The 23,605-nt window shown below is 36.0% G+C and overlaps 1 protein-coding gene across 1 annotated transcript in view; it reads right to left on the reverse strand.

The window, feature by feature from the left end:
- The window catches only part of LOC124554799, a 124,972-nt gene that overhangs the window by 46,211 nt on the left and 55,156 nt on the right, over positions 1 to 23,605 (reverse strand). Inside the window, exon 6 of the mRNA XM_047128451.1 lies at positions 14,982 to 15,153. Coding sequence (XP_046984407.1) covers positions 14,982 to 15,153 — 172 coding nt within the window. The remainder of the gene's footprint in view (positions 1 to 14,981; positions 15,154 to 23,605) is intronic.

Here is a 23,605-nt window from a genome sequence, read left to right on the forward strand (position 1 = left end):
AAATGGCTAAGCAGGGATGACTAGAGAACAAAAGTAAGAAATATGCATATATGAATAGGGGAAAGATATATAGTGCCTATAAGAAAGTCAAAGAGCTCAGATGGAAAACCAGTACTAAGCAAAGAAGGGAAAGCTGAAACACTAAAGGAGTATATAGATGGGCTATACAAGGGAAATGAACTTGAAGGCAGTGTTATAGAATGGGAAAAGGATTTAGATGGAGATGAGATAGGAGATATAATACTGTGAGAACAATTTGACTGAGCACTGAAAGACCTAAGTGAAAACAAGACCCTTGGAGTAGACAACATTCCCTCAGAACTATTGATATCCTTGGGAGAGCCAGCCATAACAAGACTATTCAGCCTGGTGTGCAACATGTATGAGGCAGGCAAAATACCCTCAAACTTCAAGAAGAATGTAGCAGATGCTGACAGCTGTGACTGTTACTGTACTAGCAGTTTAATTAATCATGGTTGCAGAATACTAACACAAATTATTTACAGAAGAATGGAAAAGCTGGTAGAAACCAATCTTGGGGAAGATTAGTTTGGGTTATGGAGAAATGTAGGAACATGCAGAGCAATATTGACCCTACAACTTATCTTAGAAGATAGGGTAAGGAAAGGTAACCCTAAATATGTAGCTTTTATAGATTTCAAGAAATTTAGAATTTCAAAAAGGGTGTTCCAGTTGACAGCAGGGTTAAAATAAAGAGAGTGAAAGGTTATATACAGTGGTACAGAAACCAGATGGCAGTTATAAAAGTTGAGGGGCATGAAAGGGGAGCAGTGGTAAGAAGGGAGTGACACAGAGTTGTAGCCTATTCCCACTGTTATTCAATCTGTACATTGAGCAAGCAGTAAAAGGAATCCAAAGAAAATTTTCAAGAAAGTATTGAAGAAACAAAAACTTTGAATGTGATATTAAATTTCCCTGGCAAATCAACTGTGTGCACTACTCTCAGGGGCCTGCTAGGTGCAGTCACCTCTGAAACACAATATTTCAATAGCCTACCATACTGTCATCTCCAGTTGATACTTGTAGAATGAGCATATTCATTACATCTAGTCTCATTTATACTGTGATCACTCCCCACCCCTCCCCCTACAACCTGGTCACATGTTGCATTGGGTGGATGTGGTGAGTGGGCATCACAGAAGGCTGGATGTGGATCTGTGCCCTCATGCTTCTGTAGCGCTCATTAGCCCCCGTTAGCCCCCGCCGTGCCTGGAAGCGGCTCTTGGCTGAAACTGTAATTTCAGTTGGCTGAATGCTAGGTCTCAAGCTCTGCTTTGGCTGTAGGTACTGTCACCATTGATCAGCCAATCAGTTGCTCATATTCCAATAGCGTCCTTCAGAGCACAGTCCCAAAACGATGAGGTTGGTCTTACCACTTCTGTTTCTTCATACTACATTGAGTCCTTTGTAGCCATTCAATATTCTGCAACCACAGATTTTGTTGTTTGCTTAAGTTTGATGTGTCTTCTGTGTTTCTTGCATCTTTCTTCAATTGTCCACACAGTCTGCTTGATGTATACCTTATTGCATTTACATGGAATATGTTAATCACCTGGTTTGTGGAACCCCAAGTCATATTTCACTGAACCTAATAGTGCACGTGTTTTTGGAAGTGGATGAAAAATACATTTAATGTTGTGTGGAACCAGGATTCTGCCAATTTTGATCAATATTTTCCCAGTGTTCAGCAGATACATCATTGTCTTGTTGTTCTTGTCATGTTCTCTTTGCTGGGCCTGTACTTTTTGACTGACAGAATGTTGGATTTGTCTCCAACCATAGCAGTCCTTGTTGAATAAATCCTTAGAGTGGTTGGTAGGCTTTCTTCATTTGATATTTCAAGGGACCTGTGCACCAGTGTATATATCACAGTCTCATGCTGTGAGGGACGATGGAAGCTGGCAGTGTGGAGATACAAATCACTGTGGATGACTTTCCTGTACACACTGTATCCCATAGTGCCATTTGTTTTGCATTTGATTAAGAGATCCAAAATGCAGAGTTCACCTTTGTCTTAGACCTCCATGAGGAATCTGATACTTGGGTGCAGAAAGTTCAGATGTTGGGTGAACTGAAACTTTTCACTCCCATTTGGCCACATCACAAATGTGTCATCAACATATCTCAAAAACATATAGGCTTCAACGCAGCTGTTTCCAGAGATTTCTATTCCAAATCCTCCATAAATAAGTTTGCCACAGTTGGTGACAGAAGGCATTCCATGGCGGTGCCATCCATTTGTTCATAATGGTCATTATTGAGGAAAAAGAATGACCGTTATAATGGTGACTATTATGGACAAACAGGTGACATCACCATAAAGTGCCCTTTGACACCAGTTGTAGCAAACATTTTTTAATGGAGGATTTCAAAGAGAAATCTCTGGACGCAGCTGCATTGAAGTCTACACGCTTTTTCACATATGTTGATGACACATTTGTGGTATGGCCACATGGGAGAGAAAAACTTCAGGATTTCTTCAAACATTGCCTGCACTCCCCTATTAAATTCATGATGCAGGTGGAAGAGAATGATGAATTCCTCTTTTTTGACACCTTAGTCCAGCCTAAATTGGATACTATGGGATAGAGTGTGTGCAAGAAAGCTACCAACATTGAACTGTATCTCCATGCTGCTAGCTGCCATTATCCTTCACAGCGTGAGGGTGTGCTATGTACACAGGTACACAGGACCCATGCAGTATCAGCCGAGGAAAGCCTACCCAGGGAGCTCACCCACTTTAAGTACATATTCAAGAAGAATGGATGGAGTGGGAGAAAAATCCAAGATGCTTTCAGACAGAAGGTATGGCGTCAGCAAATAGAACATGATGAGGAGGATAAGAAAATGGCATATCCATTGTATGTTGGCAAGGAATTGAACAAAATTGTCAGAACCCTGGTTTGACACAACATTAAGAGTATTTTCCATCCACTTGAGAAAATGAATGCAGTATTAGCTATGGTGAGAGATGAGTTGAGGCTCCATAAATGGGGTGTTTGCCATAATTCATGTAAACGCAGTAAGCCATACATTCGGCAGATTGTGAGGACAGTTCAAGAGAGACTCAAGGAACACAGAAGACACACCGAACTTAAGCAACCAACAAACTCTGCAGTTGTAGAACATTGCATGACCACAGGGGACTCAATGAAATATGAAGAAAGAAGACTATATGAGACATGGGCTACATCAGGTTATGAAAGGAAAAGAAAAACTTTGCAGGGACCTTCATTACTCAGCTATGCTTCAGCCCACCACACCGTCACTGATCTCTATTAACTGCTTGCAACATGCAGATCAGTCAGTCACCAAAACTGAATGCTTGCAATATGGGAATATAAGAAAACACAAAACCAAAAAATTAACAGTAAATATGCATTCTATGGAATAAACAAGTTACAGGGAAGCAGCACAGAAGACAATATCACCATAGTGCTTACAGCATGAGAAAATAACAGAATAAGAAACCAAAAAGTTAACAGTAATTATGCCTTCTGTGGAATGAACAAATGATAAGGAAGCAGCACAGAAGACATAACCACCATGTAAAAAGACTGAGGAGAAAGCTGTGCCAGAGTGGATGGAAGATAAAAACAACATATAATAACAAACCACTAGGCAGAGGACAGTATCCAAACGACACATGAATGATCTTTTATGGCCTAATCCACTGAATAAGATTACAACCAAGAATAAGTCCAGGACTCCTAGGAGGTGAAAATCAAGGCAGAAATGAAAAGAAGACAAGAGTCTACTCTTCAAAGAATTAACCAGGCAAGAAATGTACCTCTCATAGAACAGAATAATTCTTTAACTTTCCTATATCATAATGTACAGGGCTTAACCAGTAAGTTATATGAGCTAGAGGTCCTTTTGAATGATACATTGTAGAAGATTTCAGTCTTGTGTGTAAGTGAACACTATGTGCAAGAAATACAAAAAAGTGTAGCTGGGATTACAGAGACTTCCTGCTGATCAGCAGCTTTTGCAGGGAAACATACAGAGGGGATGGAATATGGATACATGTAAGAACAGGTATTAAATCAGAGGAAATTAGGTTTAGAAATGTCTGCTGTATTCGAAAAGATTTTGAATATTGTTTATATGAACTAACAGAAAGTAAAATTACAATTACATGTATACATAGGTCCCCATCTGGCAGTTTTGAATTGTTCTCTGAAAGTTTGGAAAATCTTCTGAACTAACTAAATAGTCAGTCAAGATACATCATTATGCTTGGAGATTTGAATATTAAGTTCAAGGATAACAGTTAAAAAAGTGCAGAAACTGGTTAATCTACTAAAAACATGCAATATGGAGATATGCGTAGAAGATATCATCAGATACAGCAGCAAAAGTGAAAGTACTATTGACCAAATATTCATTGGTAAATCAAAATGTGGCTTTAAATCTGAGTTATTGGATACAGGTTTCTCTGATCATCAAGCAAATAAATTGATTCTGGAGAAATCTCACGAGAAAAGTGACAACAAGAGATATATTGAGTGAAGATTAATTAATGATAACAGCATTAGGACCTTTAATCTCATGATAAAAAATATAAACTGGAACATGGAAACCAAAAGTTCTGTAGATATAAAATTCAGCAAGTTCTTGTCAAATTATAAATACTGCTACAATATTTCATTCCCTTTGAAGAGAACAAAAATAAACAAAAAATCAAATTTGTGGAAGACAAGTGAAATCAAATAGTTATCAAAAAGTCTTAGAATGCTATACAAGTGTGCAAAGCAAAATACTACCTTGAAATCAAATGTAAAGTGTTATAGGAAAAAGCACAGGGAAGCTGTAGTTGCTGCAAAATAGAAGTACAATGGTTCATATATCAGAAAGGGGAACAACAAAATGAAATCAATGTGGAATGTTATTAATAATCATACAGGCAAACATGAAAATGCAAGCAATAAAATCACCTTAAAACACAGAAATGAAATTGTTGATGATCCACTTCTAATAGCTAATATATTTAATGATTGTTATATTAATGTAGCCCAAAACCTGATCATAGGTAAATATAATCCAAAGACAAAGGTAATAACTTCAATAAATGAAAGTACAATGTACCTATATCCCATAACACTGGAAGTAGTACAAAGGGCTATCAGTAAACTAAGGAGTAAAATGACCTGCAAATTTGATGGTATCCCTGACAAAATTATTAAGTATTGCACCGATAATGTTCTCTCCCAACTTGTGGACATAATCAACCACTCCTTTGAACTTTGAAACTGGGGTGTTTCCAAGTAAACTTAAGCAGTCAACAGTAATACCAGTTTATAAAAGTGGTGACAAGTTTGAGATTAAAAATATGACACCACTATCATTATTATTTTGGACATAATAGAAAGAATAATGTGTAACTGATTGCTATACTCCCTAAACAAAAATAAAGTTCTTGTAAATGCACAGAATGGTTTCAGAAAAGGCAAACCTATGCAAATGGCTCTCTTTGATTTCCTAAAACTTGTTTACAAAGCTATTGAGGGCAAGGAACTGATTCATGGGTTGTTTTAGGATCTTTTCAAAGCATTTTATCTTATAAATCATAATCTACTACTGTCAAAACTATATAATTATGGTGTCTGTAGTGTTTCTTATCAGTAGTTCAAGTCATATTTAGCTGATAGGAGACATATAGTGCAAATTTCTCAGGATGGCAAGGTGTACCATTATGAATATAAAAAGAGTTAATTATGGGGTGCCCCAGAGCTTGGTATTGGGACCATTGTCATTCTTGGTTTTTATTAATGAACTACCACAACAATTTTCAAGAGCTGATACTATAGTATTTGCTGATGATACCAGCTTCTTTATAAAAGGGAAGTATGTTTAAAGATTGCTGCAATACTGAAACAGTGTTAAGTGCTTATTATGCATACATGCATAGTCTACTGAGGTATGGTACAGGATTCTGGGGAATCACCTCTTTGTCTTTTAAACTTCAAAAGAAAGCTATAAGATTAATAAGTGATGCTGCTTACAGAGAATCATGTAGAGGTATTAAAAACCACCCAGTTTCAGCTTTGAATAGAGAGATCCACAATTATCAAACAACTAACAGGGATGAGGATGTGCACAGAAAATCAATATCTCAGGACAATGTTGTTTAGAAACAAAAAATTCTCTACAATGCATTGCCTGGTAACATCAAAAAAATACCAAACATTAATACATTTGAAAAAGAACTAAAAAATCTACTAATAAACAATAGCTTCTACAGCATTAATGAATACGTGGAAATTTGCTCAAATTTGTATGTCTGCATCATAATCTCTCTAAACAAAAATTCATAATTATCAAATTATTCCTAGATGAAATTAAATTTCTTTCATTAATGTCTGTATCTAATTATGCACCTAACTTTTTTGCTCTATGTTACTATGCTTATTTAACTAAAGTACTGTTATTTAATAGTTTCAGTAAAACCAACCAAGGTGTTTCACTAGCTCTTATTTTATCTGTATGTACGTATGTAATTTTTTAATCCAATTAAGCAGAATAATGTTTTGTTATAAAGATGTGTTGTTAATCAAACAATGGAAAATCCAGGATGGAATGTAACAATACAGGATGCCCCACTCAAACCTCCCTGATTTCAAGGACCCAGGAGAGAAAACCCAAGGTAGATATGAGAATGAAAAATGCACCACATTGTAGAGCATCTCAATAAATTTATATTTCCCACATCAAAAGTGCCAAGTATCATCACCATAATGCGTCCTTGTCACCTGAAGTGAAGATGGTGACTCCTCAGCAATGAGCGCATGCAGTAGTGTGGTTTGCAGAAACAAAACTGCCAATTGCTGTGCAAAGAAATTATCGTCATGTGTATGAATGTGATCCACCTGATGTGAAAAAATTAAGGAATGGCATAGAAAGTTTCTGGCAACAGGAAGTGTTCTGAAACATTCTGGTGGTGGATGTTACAGAGTTTGAGAATAGACATTGGAGGGCATCAGACAAACATTTCTCAGAAGCCCACGTAAGTCAATTTGTCAACCATCTAGGCAACTTGATGTACCTTGATCAACACTGCATTGTGTAGTTCACCAGCATCTTTGTGTGCTCACAAAGTGAAAAGTCTGCAACATCTGACTCCGAACGACAACAATTTGCTGCAGATATGCTGCAGTGTATTGATAATGCCAGTTCCTGGAAAGATGTTTATTCCCAGATGAGGCAACCTCTCATCTATCAGGAAGGGTTAATAGGCATAATGTTTGGATTTGGGGTTCACAAAATCTGCACGTTGTCATTGAACATGTTCATGATGGCCCTAAACTAAATGTCTGGTGCGGGCTAATGCACGACAGGATTGTTGGACCATTCTTCTTTGCAGAACAAACAGTGAATGGGTCAGTGTATCTGGACATGTTGGAGCACTTTATGTACCCTCAGATACAAGGCTTGCAACACAACATCATTTTTCAACAAAATGGAGCTCCACCACATTTCCATTGGCTGTTCGCAAGTTCCTGAATAGGAAATTTCCCAATCGTTGGATTGGACATGAAGGACCCATTGCCTGGCCACCATGTTCACCCAACATTACACCGCTTGATTTCTTCACATGGGGATTCGTGAAGGACGGGTTGTATGTGACCAAAGTGGACAATATTCCTACATTGTGACATCGTATCACTAATGTGATTGCAACAATAATAGAGGAAATGTTACAAAGAACTTGGCAAGAAATTGAATATAGACCCAATATTTTTCATGCTACAAATCGTTCACATTTAGAGGTGTATTGATGATAAATAAATAAGTTATTTGAGATGCTCTATAATGTGCTGCATTTTTCAGTGTCATATCTACTCTGTTTTTTTTCCTGGGTCTTTGAAATCAGGGAGGTTTGAGTAGGATACTGTGTATTATGAAAAGGAAAGTTGCTACTGTTGATAAGTTTGGCGAAGGTCTTAATGGCCAAGAGATTTATTTGTGACAGTATTTTCCTTGTACCTATCTGTGACTCAGCATCTCCACTATGAGATGTGTTGATAAGAATGATAAGAGTTTGTACATGATGTAAATATATAATATTTTGCACTGTTTTGTACTATGACAAGTCCAATATCATGAATGTGTATGTAATATGGGTGCTAAATAAATAAATAAATAAAATAACTAAATAAATTGTTAAGACAGATGTAATCATTTTGGAATTATATTCTGTAGGAGGCAATTGAAGTATGTGTGGCCAATAGGCTACAGCCTAAGCATAGTTTGTGAACCAGCTCTCAGACAGCTAAAATCACAGTGTCAACTGAGAGGTATTTCCACGCCTGTGATCTAGTTTGCACACAGCCTTTGGTGATCACGTGCCCCTATCACTCCACCCAACTTGTTATGTGATTGGGTAGTGGGGGCAGAGGTGGCAGTGATTGCAGCATAAAGGAGGTAGGATGTTGCAAAGGTGATTATTCTACAGGTATACCCAAATATCTTGGCAGGGTATGCCGTCAAAAGACAGTGTTATGAAGACAACTCTGCCCAGCTTGACATCTGAGAACACTACACACAAAATCTTTGAGGTTTGCTGATGACAGTGAAGGACTTGTAAGAGCAGTTGAATGGAAAAGACAGTGTCTTGAAAGAAGGATATAAAATAAATATTAAGAAATATAAAACACAGGGAATCAGATTAGGAAATGAGACACTAAAAATATTAGACGACTTTTGCTATTTGAGCAGTGATATAACTGATGATGGCCAAAGTAAAGAGAATATAAAATGTAGACTGGCAGTGGCAAGAAAGTGTTTCTAAAGAAGAGAGATTTGTTAACACTGAATGCAGATTTAAGTGTTAGGAAGTTTTTCTGAAGGTATTTGTCTGGAGTGCAGCCTTGTAAGGTAGTGAAACATGAATAATAAACAGTTTAGACAAGAAGAGAATAGAAGCTTTTGAAATGTGGTGCCACAGAAGAATGCTGAAGATTAGATGGGTAGTTCATACAACTAATGAGGAGGGAAATACATTTGTGCCATTACTTGATTAAAAGAAGGCATCAGTTGGCAGGGGACATCCTGGACATGAAGGGAGAGATTCAGGAGGTGGAGGGGGGGGGGGGGGGAGGGGGATCTAGGGCTAAAAATTATAGAGTGAGGCCAAGAGATGAATACAGGAAGTGGGTTCAGTAGGAGGTAAGTTGTAGCAGTTATTCAGTGATGAAGAGGGCTGCACAGGACAGAACAGTGTGGAGTGCTGCATCGCATCAGTCTCAGTCCGAAGACCACATTAACAACAGCATTTAATGAAAATTTGCTTCATCCATTTAGGTCTTTATTTATACACAGCATAGACATTGGCTATGTTCTGTTATTGTGAATCCTAAATCATTTTTCACATTGCGATATCTGAACTGTCTTATAAAAGAAAACACAGTTGAAAAAAATATCCAAGTCTTCATGGAACATTTGCAGTTCATAACAAAAAACAAAGCAAAATTATGAAATTCAAATTAAGATGACACAAAGGCACTAAGTACACTGCTATAACATGAATGATCACATCAAAAATTGGTTAACTTCCGATGTTAGTAAATTCTACCTGAGAAACATTGACAGTGATGTGACATGGTGTTAAGTGATGTGACATTGATGATCAGAGTGAATTCCACCAATTGAAATGCATTGTGGAATATTCTCATGTGAAATGATAGTAAATGTGAATTGGTCTTAAGACAGCATTGATCAACTTATGTGTGAATATTGTGATGAGTTACTGCTGTTTGAAGATTACTTTGTAAAATAGCAATGTTTGAAGGCTGTGTGGTGGAAAGCAAGTTTATAATGCACATTTCAGCAATGGAACGTTACCGAAAGTCTGGCATCTCTTTGTGTAGATTGCTGAATATTCTTTGTAGTTATAATAAAGTTGACACATGGTTGCAGAGAGTTTACACTTCAAGATTGTATTCACTTAAATAATGAGATATGACTTTGGTATGCAGTTTTTCTGGCATAAATGCGCTATTCTACACTTATACTGCAGTAAGACTTTTTCCATTGTTGATGAAAACATCCAGAGTAGTTAATTCAATTAACTCTTCAATCTCAAATTAAAAGCAAAGAATTGTGTAATAAATATTTGTTATGAATAGTGGTTGTTAATTACTGCAGTAACCTTGCCCTAATGCAGACTGATTTCAAATTCCTGTAGGCATTTGAAAGACCTAATTTTATTTTGAGTTGCAAAGAAGCCACTACAAAAAGCTCAAAGAATCCCATTTACATAATCAAACCATGGTTAGACAGGAAAATAGACAAGTGCAGTTTTAAAGTAAGTGAAAGTTACATTGTCTTAAATTGGATGTAGTCACTGGATGCTAGTGTGAACTGACCTGAGACTAATGTGCTCTTACATAGACACAGTTTTCATTCACTTTCCAAGTCATTACACAAGTGGTATTTCAAAGAAATGTTGCAACTGGTTCAAGTTTCAAAAGCAGTTTAAGGTGAAGTTAATTTGCTGATCTCACTAACACAACTAACACTTGTTTTGTCAAGTGATACACTTGTCACTATTTATAGAAGTATTGTTGTTGTTCAAGTCAACCAACAGTTCCTTAACTGTAAGCATGACTGAAGCAATAACTTTTTTTGTTGATTCACGAATACACCAGTGATTCACCCAGGCTAATTATAATATTTGGTGTTTAAATTTTTTGTGGGAGTAGTGGTAATTAATTACTGTGTTTTGGGATAGTGTTTTTTGGATTAATGGGGAGGCTTTACAGCTAAGGTTACTCGCATATTACTTGTGAGTCATCTGAATGCTTCTGAAAATCAATTAAGGCTACACACTGTTGATGACTGTTTACTTTCTCATTGGTATTAATAGTCATTTCCATGAATTATAATTGTAGTGTGGTGCCTTCCAGCCCCTTACATGTCTGAATGCCACAGAGTTCTAATGATTTTCTTTCTGTAGGTAAATTGAGTTACACATAACAAAGCACTTTAGTCACTCCCAAAGTTTCCTATAAACAACTCAAAATGGAAGGTAGTGTATGAAAGAATGAGGGGGAGGATCTCATTGCAGTATCCCTTGATCTTGAAAAAACAGTTTGACTGTGTTAACTTTACTGCATTTCTTGTCAAGCTAGGAAACCTGGATATTAGAGAAACTTGCCATGGGTTGATGGAATGTAAATACAAAATTAATGTGCGTGTCAGAAAGAACAGACACAGTTGACAATCCACAGCTGTCACAAAATATATCAGAATTAATTCACTGACTGCAAATTCCTTGACATTAGCTATGTAACACATATAGATTTACTACCCAATACTGACATTAAAATTTGTGCCAGATCAGGACTCGAACCTGGATTTCCCACTTATTGGAAGTGGTCACCTTTATCACTTCAGCTATCTGTGTCACTGTTCTACACCCTTATATCATAGTCTACTAAATTCATCCCCTAATGCTCAGAGCATTAATTGGATTCCTGGAACAGGGAGAATGATGCAATGACGAATTCAGACCAATGTTATTGTTGTGTGTCTGCCTAGGCTTGCAACATTCAAATGCACATCTGGAAGAACAGACGCTGTTAATGATCCACAGCTGTACAAAAACTTTTTGAAATTAATTCACTGATTGGAAATTCCTTGACATCAGCTGCATTAGGAATAGATCTACTACCCAACAGTGACACATAAAAATTTGTGCCAGACCGGGACTCAAACTTGGGTTTCCCACTTAATGTCAGCAGTCACCTTAACCACTATGGCTGTCTGTGCATGCTTCCAGTCCAGCACAAATTGTCATATGTCACTATTGGGTAGTAGATTTACACCTAACACAGCTGACATCAAGACATTCACAGCCAGCAAGTTAATTTCAAGGCAAATGTAAAATGTTTAAACAGCTGTATAGAAGATAATTGTGGGTGAGCAGATGATATTGTTCCCCATTCTATTTCTGCACAGTAACAATGTTCTTTCTTAAATATGACATAAACCAAAAATTAAAATTATGCTGTACTTTATTAAATGAAAATATGTGTCACATTTTGATGATGTGAAGTCCAAAAGTGGTTATAATAATTTATTTAAGAAGCTCAAGACTTTTTTAATTATTTCAATTGAATTATTTTTACTACATATTTTGAAGATTCATTTGGTTTATTAGTTATTGCCAATGTACCGTATTAATCATGTATGTTGTGCAATTATTTGTGACAGTATTTTCCTTGTACCTATCTGTGACTCAGCATCTCCACTATGAGATGTGTTGATAAGAATGATAAGAGTTTGTACTTGATGTAAATATATAATATTTTGCACTGTTTTGTACTATGACAAGTCCAATATCATGAATGTGTATGTAATATGGGTGCTAAATAAATAAATAAATAAAATAACTAAATAAATTGTTAAGACAGATGTAATCATTTTGGAATTATATTCCATAGGAGGCAATTGAAGTATGTGTGGCCAATAGGCTACAGCCTAAGCATAGTTTGTGACCCAGACCTTAGCATTCACATAAAACCTGATAACAACCCTTTCAAAAGTTTATGTTATTACTTTTTATAACTGGATTATAATATTCATATAATATCACATTAAGAATGAATTCATCCTGATTCATTTGTATTATGCGGAAAGCCACTTGCATAAATGAAAGCGTAGTTTATCTGATATTTAACCTTATATAGGTATAGTAATGGTTATTCTCTAGTGAGATAAATGTGATCTCTCTCTATTCAAAGCATAATTTGGTACAATTTTCTACATTCTTTTGATTTAAAATGGCAAGGACATTTTTAGGTACAGGATTAATTCCATAAAACCTGAATTTCACTAACAAAATTTTCTTAGAAAAGGATTCCACAATGGTATAGTTTGATATTTGTGTTAAAATAACGTCGGCTATTACTGCATTACATCTACATCAACATCAATCCTCTGAAAAGTGGTATGAAGTGCAAGGTACAGGATACTCCCCATTGTATTAGGATTTCTCATTCCATTTTTGAATTGAACACTGGGAGAGTGGCTGTAGTTAGAATAATCTAGATTTGTGGTCCTTAGGGAGCAGTTCAGTGCTGGTTGTAGAATGTGCACAGATTCTTTGCTTAATACTGGTTCTTAAAAAAATTGTAAATGGGCTTTTCAGGATTCTTTGTGTCTGACTTCAAGTACCTGCTTTTTCAAGTTTTTCAGCATTTGTTTATTGCTCTACCATGAATTAACCAAAGTTGTGACATTTATTATGTCCTTTTTGTACACTTTTATTATCGCCTCTTAACCCTGTTTTGGTTAAGCAATATTCTAGGATGAGTCACACAACTGTTTTGCAAGCTATTTCCTTTGCAAAATTATTGCATTTTTCCAGTGTCCTACCAATAAAAACAAATTCTGCCAGTTGGTTAACCTATGGTTACGTGAAAGTGAACATTCTATTTCATATCCCCTCAAATAATTACTGCCAGGTATGAGTTGGCTGCTTCCAGTTGACATTAATTGATATCATAATCATAGGATACTATGCTTTTGCATTTTGTGAAGTGCGGGGTTTTATGTTTCTGAATGTTATTCCAAGTTGCCAGTTTTTGCACCATTTGAAACCTTATCAAGATCTGAGTGAATATTTGCGCATCTTCTTTTCGGATCATACTTCATTGTAGATAACTGCATCTTCCAGAAAAAATTTAAGGCCTCTGTTAATACTGTCAACTAGAACATTAATTTTCACCATGAGCATTAAGGGTCTCAATGCAGTTCCCTGGTGCATATCTGATAGTACTCCTACATCTGTTGATGACTCTCCATCCAAGATAACATGCTGTATCATTGCTATTAACAAATCCATAATCCAATCACCAATTGTGTTTTGCATCTCATGCATGTTAGGCCAGGTAATGATTCTAATGATTTCTTTTTTTCAGAAGTCAGGAAATGCTACATCCATCAACTTGCCTTGATCCATGGCCAGTGGGTATTGGATTTTGCATTCCGAATCCATGCTAGTTTGCATGAAGAAGGTAACCCTCGTTAAGATACCTCATTACATCTGAAGTTAGAATATATTCTAAGATTCTACAATATTTGGACATTAATGAAATTGGACAGTAGTTTTGTGGGTCACTTCTGCTACCCTTTTCCAGACAGGTGTGACCTGTGCTTTTTTTCTAACCATTGGGCAAAGTTTATGGTTTAAAAGCTCTATATTACTTTGTGGCTACATTAAGTGCTAAATCAAATGCAAATTCTGTATAGGATCTGACAGGGATTCCATCAGGCCCTGGGGCATTGTTCAGTTTTATATTAGTAGCTGTTTATGGAAGCTATTGGCACTAACATTTAGGTCATTAATTCTTGCAGTGGTGCAAGAATTAAATTAAGGCAGTCCTTTCGAATCTTCTTTGTAAAAGAATATTTGAAAATGGAGGTCAGTGTTTCTGATTTTACTTTGTTACCCCAAATTTTGTTTCCAGTGTCTTCCTTGAATTTATTTGGATATTGTGAGAGGTCTTTTGATAAGATTCTGCTGCAGTACACAAACACATTTAACATTCAATAAACCATGCTAGATATTTAGATGCACATGAACCTGAATAGGGCACAATAGTAGAGGAACTACATGAACATAATAAAACTGACATATGCCAGAAGTAAATTTGTTCAGAAGTAAATTTATTTTCAGAATTATTTTTAGTCATTCACTTCATGTTATAGAGTGATTCAACAGATCTACAAATGAGATGATTATATGACACACAGACAGGAAATCTGTTTCTGATAAGAACATTTTGCTGCTCAGATGATACTAACATTGTTTTGGTATGTTATTTTCAGAAGAACTTCATAAAATGCAAGAACTAACATTTAGTGAACTCTACAAATTATGAGCAAATATATCAACTGATAAGTCATTCCATATTTTGTAAAAGTAAATCTATTTGTTAGTGCATGGTACTTACTGAGAACTTTGCTGTTGAATACGTCCATAACTGCCATCACGGTCACAGTTCACGTATGGCATTTCTGCGTAAATTGTTCCATGGATTTCAAGTTTCTCACGTATCACATTCTGAGCATATTCCATACTTTCACACTGTCTCAAATACTGAGTTCCAACTTTTGCTGCATCATCTGAAACATTAGTTTTATTAGGCTTCAGCAAAATTCTTCAAAAATTGCTTTATTGGAAATTAACCAAATTTATAAATAAAGAAATGCTAATAAATAATTTGCACCATGGATTTGAAACTGGAAAGTCAGCCACTCAGTAGTTCAAATGAAATATGAGTAGCAGTAAGCAATGGAAATCTTGTGTCTGATGTACTGTTTTAATCATAGGAAAGACTTCATTGTCATTATTTATGACCTACTGTTGCACAAATAAAATAATTATTACATGTTAGTTAATATGCATAAGTTCAGTTTGTTACCTGGTAACACAAATACGTTTGAAATGCCTGTCCATGTACACATGGATCTGCATGAATGCAGGCAAAAGTGTCTGATAAAGTATATTAGCTTCTAAATAAATCATACATTACATCCTTACATCAGTAAAGACAGTTATTATTATTATTATTATATATTCTGAGCAGCTTAATTTTCTATATCCTGCACCAGCATTGAAAAAAGAAAAGGATTTTCTTTTCCTGTAGGATGCTCTTTCAATGAAGAATCTTGCTTTTTGGAGTGTTACTTGTACTGAAATTTACTCTCTTCTCAGAGACCCAGAAAAGTAGAAATAAATAGATTACACTATTTCTTCCATTTACCACTGATTATCTTTCAGTCATTATGGTGTTTCCTTTGATAGTTTGGGGTTTGAAGATTGCTGTTTTAACAATAATACTAAGTACTTTGTGGTTATAATTAAAGTACAGCTATTCATAGAGGTTCATAGTTAGCCATAATTACTGTATGACAGCAAAACTTGGTAGATATTGCAATGCATTAATACAGAACTGATTTATACTAGAAAAAATTAGTTCCGATTTTGGTCATCAGGTGCAAATTTAATGCTGTGGATGCAAGAAAGACATGTAGAAATATTTCCATACGTAACAGATTAGGAATGGGATGTGGGCAGAAAAGGTCAAACAAGTGAGAAAGCCATAATGCTGATTTTATTATTAACCATCGCTTATGCTGTTCATTCAATATGAATACCAGAGATGTTGATGAGATACTGAACAGCACCATATTTGCACCTGGTGGCCAGAAATGGGACTAATTTTTTCCAGCATAGATCAGTTCCATATTAATGCATTAGCAAATTTGCCATGTTTCACTTGTATATGATAGTTACAGCACACACTAGAACTCCACGTGTAGCTGCACTTTAAATATAGCCGCCCAGTATGGGAAAATCATGTCAGATTTTGTCTGGGAAAAGAGAAGTATCAAATATTTATTCCATTCAGTTGTCACCTTTGCTGTACAATTTTGCAATTCTTCAAGACCAGCCTCACCAAAACTTGGTAATTGCACTCACTTTGCTATGATTTTAAAAATGTTCTGCTGTGGCCAGTTACCTGTTCCCATTTTCTGTGGAAGCCATGACACTCTAATAAAATGTAAAAATCACACACTAAATAAGTTTAAAGTCTATATCGCTCTTCCTCAACAGAAATGTATGTCAGTGCTCTCTCTATATGTGTACACATACGTGCACACACATGTGTGTGCACCTGCATTCTGTCACAGTGCATCTAAATAATGGGAGTTTGTGTGACCTTTAACTTCTAGAGCAGCCATCTGAATGCATTGATGAATCTACTATGTGGTGGTGTTATAGTGTTTGACAATCCCAATGAGGTGTGCAGGGAATCATAAACAGTCAGCACAGCAAACAAGACAAGGTACTTATTTCATATGTGTCACATACTGTTGCTTTGGTTTATGAAGTTTGGAAGAAGCCAAATTGTTTGTTTACATTTGTACAGGTAATATAAGTATTCAGCTTTTCCTCTTTATGGCCTCTGTTAGATTATCACATTATCATGCAACACATCAGTATGCTGCCTAAATAACAATTAAATACACTACAGAACTTGTTAATAAGAACAGGTTGACAATAAGTTGTTAATTTCAGATTACTAATAATGCACCATGAATAGGGAAGGAAGATTGTGATAACAACTTATAGTTAGGAGCCATCCTGGCTTATGTAGGTAAAATATGTAAATATATTCAGGGACGTTCAGCTGTGATTATATTATACAGAATTCTTACAAGGGAACCTCCCCATCGCACCCCCCTCTGATTTAGTTATAAATTGGCGCAGTGGATAGGTCTTGAAAAACTGAACACAGATCAATTGAGAAAACAGGAAGAAGTTGTGTGGAACTACGAAAAAATAACCAAAGTATACAAACTGAGTAGTCCATGCGCAAGATAGGCAACATCAAGGCTGATGTGAGCTCAGGAGCACCGTGGTCCCGTGGTTAGTGTGAGCGGGTGCGGAATGAGAGGGCCTTGGTTCAAGTCTTTCCTCGAGTGAAAAGTTTAATTTTTTATTTTCAGTTTATGTGACAAACTCTTATGTTTTCATCACTTTTTTGGCAGTGATTATCACATCCACAAGAAAACTGAAATCGGGTAAGGTAGAAGAATCTTTTTACCCATTCGCCAAGTGTACAAGTTAGGTGGGTCGACAACATATTCCTGTCATGTGACGCACATGCCATCACCAGTGTCGTATATATCAGATGCGTTTTCCTGTGGAGGAATTGGTTGACCTATGACCTTGCGATCAAATGTTTTTACTGTTATTACAGTGAACAGAGACGTCAATGAAGAGAACGGACAGTTCATAACTTTGTGAAAATAAAGAAATTAAACTTTTCACTAGAGGGAAGACTTGAACCAAGGACCTCTCATTCCACAGCTGCTCGCGCTAACCACGGGACCTTGGCACTCCTGAGCTCAATTAACCTTGATGTTGCCTATCTTGTGCATGGACTACTCAGTTTGTATATTTTGCTTACTTTTCATAGTTCCACACAACTTCTTCCTGTTTTCTCAATTGATCTGTGTTCAGTTTTTCAAGGCCTATCCAGTGTGCCAACTTATATCTAAATCTGAGGGGGGTGCGATGGGGAGGTTCCCTTGTTAGCAAGAGTTGGGAGAACTGCAGCTGTCTGTGAAAGAGACTTACAAATCAGTTGTAGAATTTTCTCTTGGAGGTAGATATCTTAAAAGTTTTAGAAGCAATGCAGAGTCAGGTAGATAGAGATGGAATGATGAAATGAGAAGAGAATGCCATTATGCAGTTTCTAAAAACATCATGGTTTCAGGAGCAAAAAGCTTCAACAAATCACATTTAAAGAGATAGTAAATGCTTTTTCTAACTATGGTGCTTAAATGTTGACAATATTTTGTCTCATGTTATTCAGTTTCAAAGGAATAAAACTCATCAGAAATAGATATTAACAATCAGTAACACATTAAACAATATGTGCAAAATTCTGTTGGATAAGAAGCATAAATACATCTAACAAACAAATAAATCAAAAAAGAAGCTCAGCTCAGCTTGTTTTGCATTTAGATGTATCAAAGTCATATTGAACCATTTTAAATATTTTATCTCTCTTGTCTAACAAAATTATCATCTGGACCACTACAGTTAAAAATACAGTAAGTATTCCTCTAAAACAAGTGAGAAGCAAGAACAGCGACATGAACGATAGAAAAATAATATACTTTCCTTCCTGGTATAAGATTCAGAGGGGGGCAGAGCTGTCTATGGTGGTGAGAAAGATCTCCAATGGGCTACCACATGACATAAAGCGAAAGGTTGAAAATCTCAATAAATTCAAAAGAAAATTGAAAACATATTGTATTAGCCACTCCTTCTAAGAAAGATCTGATAATTTAAATTCAAGGGTGGAAGATTCTTGTTAGCTGCATGAGAAGTAGTAGTGTTTATTGTAAACAGGTCTCTATTTTATTTTACAAATATAACTGCTGTTGTATGATAATCTCACAGTGTCCCCCATATGTATAAAGGGTGTAAATAATAAATAACTGTTTACAATGAGTGACAGTGGCATAGAGAAAGTTGAGATTAACAAATTGATATAGGACACTGATATCCTATCAACCCAGATTTCAGTCTCAAATTGGCCCATCAAAGTCACCTAAGCAACAGTATACACATGCAACACAATATTTTAAATATGTTCAAAGTACTTCATGTTCGTTATTGACTGTACATTCATTAAAAAATCCACTACTGCAATTACAACCTTTCGGTAATTTTCAGGTGAGTAGCAGGTGCTGTAAGCACAGCTGTAGTCATCAATGAAAGGAATAAAAATCATCTGAGTTTCCAGTGATCATGACTGCCTTACTCACATACACCGTTGTTATATGACAGACAGGATAAAAACACATGAAATAAAACCTGTACTTTTCAATATCCTCGCACTCTCTTGCATCACTGACATAACCAGCTTTTTCATCAACATCATTTATTTAAGCTTTCCCATGAAGGTAACAAAAGATAAAGTACTTTTATAAACAGTATGCAAAATTTAATCATGTTTACAACTTGACCTAAACTTAATCCTGACGACCACAGTAGTTTCATAGTAAGAATGCATGACAAACAAAACAATATAATTATGCAATGGAAAATCCAGGATGGAATGTAACAATATTAGAGAAGGAAAGTTGCTACTCACCATATTGTGGAGATACTGACTCGCGATAGGCACAACAAAAAGATTCACACAATTATAGCTTTCAGCCATTAAGGCCTTTGTCAGCAATAGACACGCATACCTGCAGACGTGTGTGCAAGTTGCATTTGTGTGAGTGTGTGTGTGCATGTGTGTATGTCTGTCAATTGCTGACAAAGGCCTTAATGGCTGAAAGCTATAATTGTGTGAATCTTTTTGTTGTACCTATCACGACTCAGCTTCTCCGCTATATGATGAGTAGCAACTTTCCTTCTCTAATATTATTAAAACAATATAATTTTTAGTTTTATGTTGTTATAATTGACAATGTTTTGATGTAAAATTTACACAAACATCAATTTCACATTTTGTAAGTGCAAGAACAAGGGACTTTTAACATTCATGGATGACTTCAGCCAATAGCTTATACAGTGTGCACTTACTGGGTGATAGTCACCTTTAAGGTGTTGTCCACAAAATAAAAAAGTTTAACAAAGATGTAAGTGCCCTAGGTTATATCAAACCAGAAGCTCGCATTGACCAAGTACAGTAACAGTTACTTCTTAAAAGATGACCAAGAAAGGCTACATTGTGGTCTGTGGTGGTTCAAATGATATTGCACACAACAAAGGTTTGCATGCTGCTAATGTGTTAAGAACAGCTCTAAACCACTTGAAGCATTCTAATGTAATTGTATTTGATATTCTGCACAGATATGACTTAATACAATCCTCATGTGTAAACAAGGCAGTAATAACTACAAATAGACATTATACAGAAATCTGCTGCAGTTCTGTGAATATTCTTAGGATTGAAGCTCACAAATTTGGTAGAGAACTTTACACCACTCATGGCCTTCATCTCAACTGGTATGGGAAAAATCAATTAAAATAATTTGTAACATAACTGCAAATACAAGGAACAATGCGAACCCAGGACAATCAGATTTGAATGTAGAGTGTACAACTACACAAGATAATTGTAGGACTGGGTATAGGTAGACTACATTGGACAACTGACTGGTAAAAAAATGAAGTAAAAGTACTATCAGTGTGTGGGAACTGACCAAATTGGAGAAATGGATAGTGAAAAATTCCTTGCCCAGACCTTCAACTGAAACTTCTTTTTTAGAGAAAACAGTGTAATTGCTTCTGCTAAACAAAAACTGGCAACATATCGCCAAACCATTAGATACCTCTGCAGTACGATCAATGAACTTACAATCAATATCCAAGAGCCACAAGGTATAGATTACACTCATGTTTTGTGCTTTAGTGAGTACCATGTTAATTCTGGCATAGAAAAACTTATGATAAATAATTATTGCGTAGCATCATCACTTTGTAGAAAGAGTAAAGAATGAAGTGGTGTTGCCATTTATGTTAAAAAGCGTGTCACATGTAGAGCAATTGATGCAGAATTATTGTTTATAACAATATATGGAAGTGTGTGCCACAGAACTGTTTTTGAATAATTTCCATATATCAGTAGTTACAATGTACACAGCACCTTCAGGGAACTTTAGTCTCTTTTTGAAGAAGTTAGATGCTTTTGTAAAATACACATTCAAACACAAAAGACCGGTAATAGTGCTTGGAGACTTCAGTGTAAACTTTCTAACAAATTCCAGAGACAGATCAAACCTAAAAATCTGAAGTCCACATATAATCTTGCTTCTGTAGTTAGCGCCCTACTACAATAACTTCATGTAGAAGCACAGTGATCAATAGTATATTTATAGACCAGACCAAAGTAGGCAATACAACTACCAGGCAAGTACTAAATGGTCTCTCTGGCCATGTACAAGTATTTATGAGAATGGTAGGACAATTAATGATGAAACTATCCAGACTTTTAAATCTCATCTCCAAGCCACAGACTGGAGACCTGTGTATAATTTAGAAAATGCTGATTCCAAGTACAATCTTTTCAGTAATGAAGTGGCACTGATATTTGAAAGTACCCTCCCAAAAATACGTGTAAGACCCAAACCACAAAAATATACCAAAAAGCCCTGGGTAACCACTGGTATTAAGATATCATGCAAAAGGAGACGAGAGCTGTACATCATCACAAAAATTTCAGACAACCACAACCACCTAAATCATTATAAAAATACTGTAAAATAATAAGTAAAGTTATTCAGAAGTCAAAAAGTTTGTATCTGTACTCCAAAATTAATAAATCTATTGACAAAATCAAAACACTATGGGAAGAGATAAGGAGTGAGACCGGTGCAAATTGCCCCAATAGGTCCCAAAAGCATTGTACACAGTAATGAAGGTAGACAAGTACAAAATCAAGAGACTGTGGAAAAAATTTTTAATGAACACTTTTTAAGTGTTGCTGAGAAAACAGTACACAATGGATCCTTAGAAGAGGCCTTAAAAATAGTGAAAGGTCATTTCACAAATTCCATAGAGTAGATAGGCATAGCCTCTACAACAGTGCAGGAAGTAAGAAAAACCATTATTTCTTTAAAAAGCAAAAATTCAACTGCTGTTGACATCTCCAGCAAACTGCTAAAAGCCTGCTGCAATTAGTTCAGTGAAATCCTAAATCATATATTCAATTTCTGTCTGAAACAAGGTATCTTCCCCGACAGGATGAAGTATGCTATCGTAAAGCCCCTCTACAAAAAGGGTCATGCTGGAAATGTTACATACTATCATCCTATATCACTCTAGACTAGATTTTCTAAATTCCCTAAAAAATTATATATGCTGGGATACTCAGTTGCCTAGAAAACTTTGCAATAATTGGTGAAAACCAGTTTGATTTCAGAGACAGTATCACCACAACTGAAGCTATATTTCCATTTACCATTACATTTTGGAATGCCTTGCCAAAAAGACATTGCCTGTGGGGATATTTTTCAATCTGTCAACTGTGTCAGTCATAGAGTACTTATAATGAAAGCATGCCACCTTGGACTCCGAGGACAAATGGGCAACTGGCTCAAATCATATCTATAGGGCAGGCAACAGAAAACAGTGTTAGATGGGAACAGTACGCAGGTAGAAGGAGTAGAGTCTGACTGGGGAACCGTAAATTATGAGACCCACAAGGTTTGTCCATGGTCCCCTGCTATTTCTCATCTATATCAATGACCTACCTTTGTCCTCAAACAAAGCAAGCAACTTTACAATGTTTGCAGATGATACAAGTACTGTGATAAACTATAAGACATCCCCTGATGTAGAATTAAGTGTCAGCCAATTACCTGAGGACATTCTGAATTGATTCACAGTAAATTCTCTGTCAATAAACCTCAGCAAAACCAATTCCATTAATTTCCATTCTGGTCACAAAAGCCAGCAGGAGATAAACATCGCACGTGATAGCCAGCAGATGCAGAGGGTAGATTGTTTGAAATTCGTGGGCATACATATAGATAACAGGCTTAACTGGGAACACTGCATCCACCAAACCCTGAAAAGGCTTACTTCAACAACATTTGCCATCCAGATAATCGCAAAAATTGAAGACATAAAATATCTCAAAATCTGCTTAATTAGCTGCTTCCATTCACTTATGTGTTATGGAATAATCTTCTGGGGCAATTCATCACTGTCAAAAAAAGTTTTTACAAGTCAGAAAAATGTTGTCCGAATTTTGTGTGGAGTACCTCCAAGAACCTCATGTTGCAACATTTTTAAGCAAATAGGAATATTAACCATTACTTCACAATATTGCTTTTCAGTCATGACATTCATACTTCACAATCCCTCTCAATGTGAAATGAATGAAACATACCATCATCACAACACAAGAAGGAAATGTGACATACACTGTGACTTGAAAACTTTGTCTCTAGTGCAAAAAGGTGTAAAATACATGAGCACAAAAATCTTCAATGCACTTCCACATAACATTAAAAGTGTATGAGGTAATAATGTAAT

This window comes from Schistocerca americana, chromosome X (genome assembly GCF_021461395.2).
Source record: "Schistocerca americana isolate TAMUIC-IGC-003095 chromosome X, iqSchAmer2.1, whole genome shotgun sequence".
NCBI lineage: Eukaryota > Metazoa > Arthropoda > Insecta > Orthoptera > Acrididae > Schistocerca > Schistocerca americana.